Source organism: Caretta caretta, chromosome 13, assembly GCF_965140235.1.
Source record: "Caretta caretta isolate rCarCar2 chromosome 13, rCarCar1.hap1, whole genome shotgun sequence".
Taxonomy (NCBI): Eukaryota; Metazoa; Chordata; order Testudines; family Cheloniidae; genus Caretta; species Caretta caretta.
Window position 1 is genome coordinate 35,380,160 of NC_134218.1, and position 10,400 is coordinate 35,390,559.

At 62.3% G+C, this 10,400-nt stretch overlaps 2 protein-coding genes across 11 annotated transcripts in view; one reads left to right on the top strand and one right to left on the bottom strand.

The window, feature by feature from the left end:
• Positions 1-1,388, top strand: part of TEP1 (telomerase associated protein 1) — a 23,862-nt gene extending 22,474 nt beyond the window's left edge. For all 7 annotated transcript variants that reach the window (XM_075118893.1, XM_075118894.1, XM_075118896.1 and 4 more), the window contains 4 exons: positions 3-114; positions 288-400; positions 813-917; positions 1,152-1,388. In XM_075118893.1, coding sequence (XP_074974994.1) covers positions 3-114; positions 288-400; positions 813-917; positions 1,152-1,346 — 525 coding nt within the window. In that variant the 3' untranslated portion in view covers positions 1,347-1,388. The remainder of the gene's footprint in view (positions 1-2; positions 115-287; positions 401-812; positions 918-1,151) is intronic.
• On the bottom strand, positions 1,141-10,400 carry PARP2 (poly(ADP-ribose) polymerase 2). Of its 4 annotated transcripts, XM_075118903.1 has the most exons (20): positions 10,279-10,379; positions 8,416-8,553; positions 8,214-8,332; positions 7,674-7,886; positions 7,188-7,322; positions 6,169-6,239; positions 5,880-5,930; positions 5,645-5,741; positions 5,413-5,488; positions 5,242-5,338; positions 4,666-4,819; positions 4,218-4,356; positions 3,999-4,062; positions 3,781-3,915; positions 3,480-3,604; positions 3,084-3,183; positions 2,859-2,957; positions 2,559-2,683; positions 1,785-1,940; positions 1,141-1,274 (listed from the first exon to the last, which is right to left on the bottom strand). In XM_075118903.1, coding segments are annotated over exons 2-20 (2,094 nt in total). In that variant the 5' UTR covers position 8,553; positions 10,279-10,379; the 3' UTR covers positions 1,141-1,273. The 4 variants fall into 4 exon arrangements, with proteins under 4 accessions (XP_074975004.1, XP_048675587.2, XP_074975006.1 ...); XM_048819630.2 differs by lacking the exon at positions 1,141-1,274 and having other exon boundaries at positions 1,714-1,940; positions 10,279-10,400; XM_075118905.1 differs by lacking the exons at positions 1,141-1,274; positions 2,859-2,957 and having other exon boundaries at positions 1,714-1,940.

Sequence of the window (10,400 nt, forward strand, 5' to 3'; positions counted from 1 at the left end):
AGAGGGTCGGGGAGTCAGAGGAACTGGAGAAATCCTGGGAGGCCGAGATCCGCCTCTGGGATCGGGACACAGATGCTGACTCCAGCTGGTTCAGCAGTGCCTGGCTCAGCCCCGGTGAGTCCCGGCTCAGGAGCAAGGGGCACCAGCAGGGCTGGGGGATGGGGCAGGACTGGGGGATGGGGCAGGACTGGGCTAGTAGTGGGTTGCGGGTCGGGAGGGCAGGGCCAGCAGGGGCTTTAGATTAGGCGTGAGGGGCAGTCGGAAGTTTCAGCTCTGTTCCCTTGCAGACTCATCCCTGCTCCTCGCCGGCTCCGACGGGATGCTCTGGACTCGGGCTCTGTGGAGCAAGGAGGATGATGCAGCCGAGTCCTGGAGCAGCGAGGGGTGGCAGCAACAGCGGGTGAGCCTATCTGCATTGGGGGCCCATTCCTCCTTCCCTGCTGACAACAGCCCGCTCTGCTCGGCAGTGTGTGTGTCTTCCCTCTGCGGCCGTTGTCAGCCCAGCAGATGTTTCCCTCCTTGCGGGTCAGTAGGGTCCAGGGTTAACTCCCAGCACAGCCAATGACAAGAGAGTTATCCCCATCCTTGCGAGGGGCTGGGCCTAGAACCAGAGCCGTTCCTGTCTGGCCACTGCTGAGCCCGGTGCAGGCCAGCTGCAGCCTCAGGTCAGCTTGTGGGGGCTGGAGAGTTCGTTCTCTTCCCTGGAAGCGGCAAGTCTGGGATAAACCCTCAGGGCAGCTGATGGCACGACCCCTTTGGGCTGGGGCAGGGGCCTTCTACATGTTAACCCTTTCATGGCCTGTGCCCCTCAGATTCACAGCGCCAAGGTGACGGCGCTGCACAGCTGTGGGGACATGCTAGTGACGGCAGCGCTGGATGGAGATGTCAAGATCTGGGAGCGCGCCACGGGGAGACTGGTAGGTGGCATGAAATGATGATGTTCCTCACTCCTGATCCGCAGCCCCCTGCTGGCACAGCCCTGCCCCCGTCCCCCCAACAATGCAGGTGCCCCCTCACTCCCACCCCGCAGCCCAGCCCTGCCAGTGCCCCTCAGTCCCATCCTGCAGCCCCTGATAACCCAGCTCTGCTGGTGCCCCTCACTCCCAACCCACAGCCCCAGACTCTGTCTGACCCCGGTTCTCTCTCTGCAGCTGGGGCAGTTCCGTTGCGCTGCTCCTGTGTCCTGCCTTCAACCCCGGCCTGGTCCAGCCTCCCAGCTGCTCTTGGCTGTGGGCGACATCCTGGGCAACGTCTATTTCCTGGAGTGGGCCTGTCTGCAGGGGGACGAGGAAGTTGGCCAGGGCCTGGCCCCCCTGGGTGACAAGGCTGAACCCCAACCCGTGTGAGCACCAATGACACAATAAAGCCACCAACTGAGCTCCAAAGAATGCGGCCTTTGTTCAGCTGTCCCGTCCAAGCGCCGGCCCCAGAGCGAAGGGGGACTAAGAGGCCAGAGACCCATCTCTCCCCGCCCCCCCACCGGGTCCCTTGAGAAACTTGGTAACTATCAGGCCCCGGGCCCCCACCCTTGTGTTACCGCTTCTGGCCTTTCCATAGGGCTGAATGGGGGCAAGAGGATCGCAACATTGTATCTCAAGCCCCCATGCCTGACTGGGGGGAGAAACACCCCCTGCTGGGCTTAGCCCTGTCCCCCCTTTCCAGCACACTGCCCCCTAGTGGCTGCAGCTAGAAATGCAGCAGGGTGCAATCAGGGACGGGTACCAAATTTATTGCAGTAGGAAGGCAGAGGGACATTTCCCCAGGAGGCACCCAGGGCCCCTTACCACAGCTGCACGAAGTTGAAGCGCACTTGGAGCAGGTAGCGCATCCGCACCTGGCCCGGGTCGTAGACGACAAACTCGTTGTAGTTGAGGGTGTAGCCATGGGGGTTTGTCACGCCCGTCTCCACTGCTGGGCCCAGGGGCACTGCAGCCCCATCCCTAGGGGCAGATGAGCCAGGGGTCACAGCAAGGGAAGCTCAACCCCGCCAGCTGCCCAGTTCTCTCCCCCTCGGCCCCCATGGCTCCTGGGCTGTATGGGTTTGCTGCTCTTTCCCCTGAGCCCTCTGCTGGCTGGCACCAAGCAGCAGCTGCGAAGGGCACCTGGCTCCGCTTGACCCACTGCAGCAGGCTGGGTTCTCCCCTCGCCAGCCTTCACCCACTGCCCTGAGCTGGCAGCTGGGTCAGCCCCCGGCTGGGGCTGAGCTGTTCAAATGCGACACAGCAATTTCTCCTCTGGGCCTGGAACCAAACCAGGGGGGGTCCAGGCTGGCTCTAAGTGTCCCCATCAGCTTGCCTGGGGGCACAAAATAAACTGGGGGGGCCCTGCAACAAGGAGCCCCAGGAAAGCTCCCCAAAGCAGCCTCTCCTGGGGCCAAGCGAGTCTCTAGGGTGAGCAGGGGCGATGGTGCCCCCCTCTAGCACTGTGCCAAGGCAGAGGGAGGTGATCCAGGCTGGAGCATCGTGCCACAGGGCAGAGTTTCCCCTCATACCGTCCCTACTGGGCCCCCATCACTCAGGGCAAGCGCGATGGGGTACCAGCCCTGCCCCGGTACTCACAGCATGACACTGTTGGCGGGGGCGGGCGCTAGCTTCCCCAGCCCCTTGGTACTGTGCTTCCCAGGTGGCAGCTTCCTGGCCTCAGCATTTGCCTCCAGCAGCTCCTGGCACTCGCCCAGGGCCACCTGCAACAGGAGAGGGGCACCAAGTTCACAGCTGCCCGTCCACCCTGTCCAGAGCGGGGAGAGAACCCAGGAGGCCGGGCTCCCAGCCCCATCCTGTTCTAACCACAGGACCCCACTCCCCTCCCAGAGCCAGGCAGGCTCCCCGCAATGTAGCTGGCTCTGGGGTGGTGCTCACCTCGCACAGCAGCAGCAGGCCCACGTCGCGCTGGCGTGAGGCGAAGCAGTAGTTGGCGCTCTTGGACGACATGTCTGCAAAGTAGATGCCCTTCCCGAACTGGGGCGGAGGGCAGGGGGCAGTCAGGGATCTGAGTGGGAGGGGGCTCGGAAAGGGCCGAGGGGGGATAGGCAGGTGGCAGGGTAGGAGGGTGGGGAGATAGCTGGGGGCAAGGGGGAATCTCACCATGTAGCCGGTGACAGGGGCCTCAGGGGGCGCCACTCTCAGCCCCTGGCTCAGGATCCCCACCCAGTTGCCCAGCCTGGAGCCATGCCACAGCAACATCCTGGGGGGAAACAATGGGGGGGGGTGAGCCCCATTCCCAGCCCCCAACCCTTCCCTCCCATGCCTAGCCTCCTGCCCCCTCCCCTCCCCTCCCCGCACCCAGCCCCTTTGCTGGCTAGGATCCAACCCCTGCCCCACCACCTGCGCCCAAGCATGAATTGTCTCTAGCGCTCAGCTCGGAGGGCAGACAGACGTAACCCCCCAGGCCCAGGACAAATTACCTCTCCCACCCAGTGCTCGCCCCAGCTGCTCCTGCCCCCTGGATTACTGGCCCCAGGACACCCCCCAGCCCCTCACCGGTTGGGCAGGCTGGTGCAGAAGGGGGGCTCGCCAGCCCGGCGCAGGGCGAAGGCCTCCAGCAGCTCCATGGAGTAGTCACGGTGGGTGGGCGCATGGGTGGAGAGCAGGTACCGCTCCAGCACCTGGGGGGAGCCATGGGGTCTGAGCCAACCCCAGCCCTGCCCCCCTCCCTACCTGCCTGGCCCTCTTCAGCCCCACATCTTCAACCTCCCCTCACCAGCCCCACACTGCCCCCTTTGCCCAAACCCCGTAGCTGCCCCCCAGCTTCCCCACTGCTGGGCCCTCCCAGCCCCCTGACCTGGAAGTGGGCGGAGTCCCGGTCCAGGGGGCGGAGCTCGCAGCCCAGCTTGTGGTAGTTCTGGTCCAGGGGATGCTCCTGGCCGTGCAGCTCCAAGTGTGCCAGCCTGATGGCAATCTGGATCTCACCCAGGGCCTAGGTGGTGGGGCAAGTTGGCGGGTCAGAGGGGGATGGACAGAGAGATGGAGGGACAGATCCTCACCCCCCTCCCAACTCACCTCCAGCAGCTGCACCTTCTCCTGAAGCTCCTGCCGTGTCCGGATCAATGGGGGCGTCCGGAGCCTGGGGATGCGGGGCAAGGGTGTTTGTTTTTTTGGGAGTAGAAAGTTGCCAACCCTAGGCAGGGGGCACTCAGCAGGGTGGGGCATGCTGGGAAGGGTGCCAGGGGGCATGAGCAAGGCAGGAGCACTTGTGGGAGGGTAGGGGGGGGCACTGACCCAAAGTCATGGGGCACGCGGGTGTAGAACTCGTTGCAGGCCTCCAGCAGGGCCCGCCCGGTGTCCCCGGCTCGCAGAACTGCCTCCACCTTCTGCAGTGACTGGAACCCAGCACGGATCTGCTCTGCCGTCAGCTTCCCTGGGGGGAGCGGGTCAGAACGACCAGCACCTGGCACCCCCCCAGGGGTCCCTGAACTACCCCCAGATCCCCTGCCCCCCAGAGCCCTCCCCAACCAAGCCCGGATCTGCTGTCAGCTTCCCTGACAGAAGTGGGTCAGAACCACCAGCGCCCATGGGGGGGGGTCCTCCAACTCCCTGCAGATCCCCTGACCCCCAGAACCTCCCCAACCCCAGCCTGGATCTGCTGTCAGCTTCCCTGGGGGGAAGTGGGTCAGAACTGCCAGCCCCTACGCCCCCATCCCTTCCCCCACGCCCATGGGGGGCTCACCAAGAGGGGCCTTCTTGGTGTCATACTTCATCTCCAGCACCATCTCCTCCATGGCCTGCAGGTCACAGACCAGCTCCAGCAGCGCCTGCACTCGGGGGTCTAGCTGTGAGGCCAGCTGGGGCTGGGGGGCCCCCGCGCAGCTCAGCTCTGTGTCCTGCAGGGGAGTGGTTACTGCATCTCCCAGCAGTGCCCGGAGCACCCCCCTCCCGTCACCTCCCAACGCTCCCACGGAGGTGGGACACAGGGCTTACTGCTTTCCCACGCCAGCTGGGGGATCTGCATGGGGGTCACGGGTCCACGTGCAGGTCGTATGGGGCAGGGGGTTGTGTGTGGGGGGGTCACACTCACAGGGGGCCGGCTGTCTATGTGCAGCTTGCATGGGGGGCCTGTAGGGGGACTGGGAGATGATGGGGGGCTGTGGGAGGGGGTCACACTGGGGGTTGGCTGTCCATGTGCAGATCTCAGGGGGGGGCTGTAAGGGAACTGGGGGCTGTAGGGAGGGTCACACGGGGGGTCGGCTGTCCATGTGCAGGTCATAACGGGGCTATGGGGGGCCGTGGGGGGGGTCACACTCACGGGGGGTCGGCTGTCCATGTGCAGCAGGTCGTACTTGCCCAGCACTTTCTGGAAGTTGCCCCGCTCGGCCCAGTGGTTTTTGGTCTTGTCGAGGAACCTGGGGAGAGACCAGAGAGGAGGGCGAGGAGGGGGCAAGCTCCAAGGGGTTTGGGGGAGAAGATAGGGACTTACTTCTTAGTGAAGATCTCCTTGGCCTGGGCGAGGTCCCCAGCGCAGGACACCAGCATGTGCTGGCCTGGCCGCCCCACTGCAGGGACAGGACAGATGTGGTGATGGGGGGGCACTGCCCCGCTACCCCAACCCCTGCCACATCCCAGCCCCTGGCCACACACCCCCAGCCCTGTGCCCCATGCCTGGTGTCCACGACACTCACCCAGCCCCCCATGGCCCCCGCCCCGCTCACCGCGCCCCCAGCGCATCCAGACACTGTAGCTCCGCGACCCATCGTCCTCCAGCAGCTGTAGGATGTAGAACTTGTTGTTGTTGAACTGGAGGTTGGTCTGGGGGACGGACGGACAGACATGGGGGCTGAGCGTCAGGGACAGGGCTGGGGGCATCTCTGCCCGCAGCAGCCCTCCTTGTCACAGATCCTGGGCAGGTGGTGCCCCTGGCCAGCAGGGCCACAGTGCCGCACTCACCTGGTTCAGCATCACGTCGTAGACATCGTCCCCTTCGCAGTAAACATGGGCCTGGGGGAGAGATAGGCACTTTCTGAGCTGCAACTGACCCTCAGAAGGGATGGGATGAGGGGCAGTCCCTTCTAAGGGGCGCTGGCCCCTATCCCACCCCAGTGGGGATTGACTGGCTCAGGGGTGTGGGGCTTTTCCTCTCTAGGGGGCGTTGGCTCTGATCCCGCTCCAGGTCAGGGATTGGCTGGTTCAGGGGGGTGGGGACTGGACAGCCCTGGGGCAGGAGGTCTTGCGTTACCTTCCCCAGTTTAGCCAAGCACTCGGGATCCACCGGCGCCTTCCCCTTCACAATCAGGGTCTTGATGACCTCTGGGGTTGACAAACAGAAAGGGGGAGGGGTTAAGAGATATCAGTGCAGGGATCCTGGGGACCTGAGCCAAGGTAGGGCCTGGCGCACGAGGAACAACGGAGCTCCAGCCATGCCACCGGCCCCTTCCCAGGCAGCCACAACGCCGATGTCTGCGCGACATTTGGAACAAGGCCGGACCATGCACTCCTAGCGCAGGATAAGGGAGGCGCTTATAAATCACACCCATTTCTAAATCAGCTTGGCTGCCTAACTCGCACCCAAGAGTTGCAAAAGAGCTGGCCGAGATAATCTCTGACCTGCTGGCATTCATTTGAAATCAACCCTGGGATAGCGGGGACATTCCCAAAGAGCAGACGGGTGCAGCGCAAGTGAGTAACTTTAGGCTGGTTAGCCTGACGAAAAGCCTGGGCAGAATAACACAAAAGCTGACACGGGATTCACACGATCCAGGTTAAAGCACAGGAACCTCAACAAGGCAGGCAGGTTTCACAGAAAACAAACAAAGCTGATCTCATCTATTAGTGGCATTACGGGTTTTGTCGATACAGGGAACTTTATATGGTGTGCGACTTGACACTGTGTGACCTGACTGAAAACCAAGCACTGCGGGCTAGTGACAAAGTGCCCGAAACACGGATTAAAAACTGGCTAACTGACAGATCCCCACACATCATCGCCGTTGTAGCCAGGACACTTTTGTCGGTGATGCCGGCTGGTGGAGGGGGAAGTGACGCCAAGACGGCTACACAGAACGAGGCTGAGCATGGACCAATGCGAAGTGACTCCTCCAGGAGCAGTGAGGTGGTGGGGGACAGCTGGGATTCCTGGGCACACATTTTAGATGCTAAACTATTGGAAGGGGGAAGAGCCATAAAACCAGGGCTGGAGCAAACAGCTGGCAGAGAGAGGCTGACAGAGCGTGGGCGCTGTAGTTCGCCACCCCTCACCTGTGCTCTCTCCCCCGGCTCCGGGGTTGGGGCTGGCCCCACCATCCCGGGGTCTCTTTGGTGCTGAGGGCCGTTGTGGGGACGAGAAGCCAGGGATGGAGCTGGGCTCAGATGCCCCATCGTCATCCACAGCATCTGTGGAGAGAGGCCACAGGTCAGAGGGGGAGGGGAGGGTGCCACACCCCAGAGCTGGCCGCATCTCAGTGCCAGGCGAGCCACCCTGGGCGTCGTTGCTATGACCCAGCTATGCCTAGCATCAGATTCTCCGGCCAGCTCCCTGGGGGATGATTAACGACTAACGAGCTTACGCTCTGATAGCGAGGCCCGCCCCACTCCGGGTACCTGAGACCTGCTCACCAACCGGAACTGGGCCCTGGGAGCCTGAACGCCTTCCCCCAGCTTCCCACAGAGCCCGCTCTACCCACTAGGCCCCACTCACCTCCCAGAACCAGGGAGAGAACCCAGGAGTCCTGGCTCCCTTCGTACCTGACTCCCTCCGTTCCATCCGGCGCTGGTATCCGGTTCTGACGTTGGTCTGGGTCATCTGGGCCGTGTCCAATGTGTAGCGAGTCCGGCTGAACGTCACCTCTAGGCTGGGCCCCCCGTTGCCACGCCGCACACCCTCCAGCGCCAGGCAGGTGTCGGCAGGGTAGGGCAGCCACTGCCCCTCTTTGTCCCCCTGCCAGCACCACACGAAATCTGGGCCGCGGGCACCCTGTTAGCTCCCTGCTGGAACTAACCCCTAGGGGGCCCTGCAGCTCCCAACCTCTGGGGCAGTGACTGTGACGGGGCATTGAACCCAGGTGTCTAGGTGGCTGTGCAGGGTGTTCACCCCGGGGGGCCCCCCAGCTCCCAGCATCTGGGGCAGTGACCGTGACTGGGCATGGGACCCAGGTGTCCGGATAGCAGAGCAGGGTGTTCACCCCTAGGGGGCCCCATAACTCAGGGGAGTGATCAGGACAGGGCATGGGACCCAGGCGTCCGGGACAACACCGCTCCCCCCACCAGGGGTCCCTGGGCACTCACAGGAGTCCTGGTCCTGGATGGCTGCTGCCACGCATCTGTCCTGCCCCGTCTGTCCGTTCTGCTGCACCATCCGCCGCAGGTCCACACAGGAGCCCACAGTCACGCTGGGCTTCCCTGCCCTGGGGGGAGATGGAAGCAGCTCAGGGCCTGTGACTCCCCCACCACAGCCCAGGTCATGACATGCCCCCGCCAGGGTACTCACCTGGCCGCCTGTGTCAGTACCTCGCTCTGCTCAGGCACGAAGCAATGCCAGGTGCCGCCAGGGTCCTGCCACTCCCAGCGCAGCTCCAGTGCCAGGCCCACGTCTCCTGCCTCGGCTGCCCTCCGCTTCCGGCTCATCCTGGGAGTGACAAGGGGGCTGGTGAGCAGAGAGAAGGGAGGCAGGGATCCACAGACTGTGATCCCCAAGCCATATAGCCCCATATGGACCATTCTACTGCAATCCATACAGCCCTGTATGGACCAGCACCGCTCCAGGCCATATAGCCCTATACAGACTATCCTACCGAAATCCATACAGCCTGTATGGACCAGCACAAACACATCCCAGGTCATATAGCCCCATACAGACCATTCTACTGCCATCCATACAGCCATGTGTGGACCACCCCCCCTTCCAGGCCATATAGCCCTGTACAGACCATCCTATCGAAATCCATATAGCCCTGTATGTACCAGCACAACCCCCACCCCCAGGTCCTAGACCCCAGATGGGCCATTGTACTGCAATCCACAGAGTCTCTTACCCACCCCTCCGGCAATATAACCCTATATTGACCAGGCTACGGCAATCCATACAGCTTTGTGTGGATCAGCGCCCCCCCCCCATTTAACCCTATACAGACCAGCCTATGGAGATCCACACAGCCCTGTATATACCAGCAAAACCCAGCCCTGTATGAATGAGCATGTCCCCTCCCGTCCCCTGGCCAATCACACAGCCCTATATGGACCATCATAATCTACGGAGCGATCCATGAACCAGTTCCCTCCCCTGCTGCAACTCTGCAATAGCTCCGGACCCCACTGCGTCCCCCACCCCCAATGCAATCATAGAATCATAGAATATCAGGGTTGGAAGGGACCCCAGAAGGTCATCTAGTCCAACCCCCTGCTCGAAGCAGGACCAATTCCCAGTTAAATCATCCCAGCCAGAGCTTTGTCAAGCCTGACCTTAAAAACCTCTAAGGAAGGAGATTCTACCACCTCCCTAGGTAACGCATTCCAGTGTTTCACCACCCTCTTAGTGAAAAAGTTTTTCCTAATATCCAATCTAAACCTCCCCCACTGCAACTTGAGACCATTACTCCTCGTTCTGTCATCTGCTACCATTGAGAACAGTCTAGAGCCATCCTCTTTGGAACCCCCTTTCAGGTAGTTGAAAGCAGCTATCAAATCCCCCCTCATTCTTCTCTTCTGCAGGCTAAACAATCCCAGCTCCCTCAGCCTCTCCTCATAACTCATGTGTTCCAGTCCCCTAATCATTTGTGTTGCCCTTCGCTGGACTCTCTCCAATTTATCCACATCCTTCTTGAAGTGTGGGGCCCAAAACTGGACACAGTACTCCAGATGAGGCCTCACCAATGTCGAATAGAGGGGAACGATCACCTCCCTCGATCTGCTCGCTATGCCCCTACTTATACATCCCAAAATGCCATTGGCCTTCTTGGCAACAAGGGCACACTGCTGACTCATATCCAGCTTCTCGTCCACTGTAACCCCTAGGTCCTTTTCCGCAATATCCTAACCCTCCGTGCAATCTGCCCAGGACCCTTACTCCCTGCGCCCAGAACACTCCACCCCCCGACTCCCAGAGCACCCCCTCCCCCACGGCATGCCCCCAGGCCGCCACTGCAACCCCAGCCCTGTTGCACCCCCTAGGGCCGCCCTGCATTCCCCCTCAACCCTCCCCCACTCCAACCCCAGCTCCATGGCACCCCGTAAGGTCCCTCTGCACCCCTCCCTCACTGCAAACCCACCCCCTTGCACCGCAACCTCTCCCTGCACCCTTCCCCCAATGCTCACCCGCCCCATTGCACCCCCTTAGGGTTCCCCTCCCCCCCACCTGGCGGCGGCGGCGGCGGCGGCTCCCACCCGCGCGCGCGCTCCAGGGAACGTTCCGGTAACCGAACTCTCGCGCAGCCCACCCTCATTTGCATATCGCTCATTTGCATTAGCCCCGTCCCC

Excerpts from the sequence above, each read along its gene's own strand:
- PARP2 (XM_048819630.2), bottom strand. The coding sequence starts at position 8,552 with ATGAGCCGGAAGCGGAGGGCAGCCGAGGCAGGAGACGTGGGCCTGGCA. Across the intron at positions 7,887-8,213 it reads CATCCAGGACCAGGACTCCT|ATTTCGTGTGGTGCTGGCAG; the intron begins GTGAGTGCCCAG and ends CCCGCGGCCCAG. Across the intron at positions 5,931-6,168 it reads GCTTGGCTAAACTGGGGAAG|GCCCATGTTTACTGCGAAGG; the intron begins GTAACGCAAGAC and ends TCTCTCCCCCAG.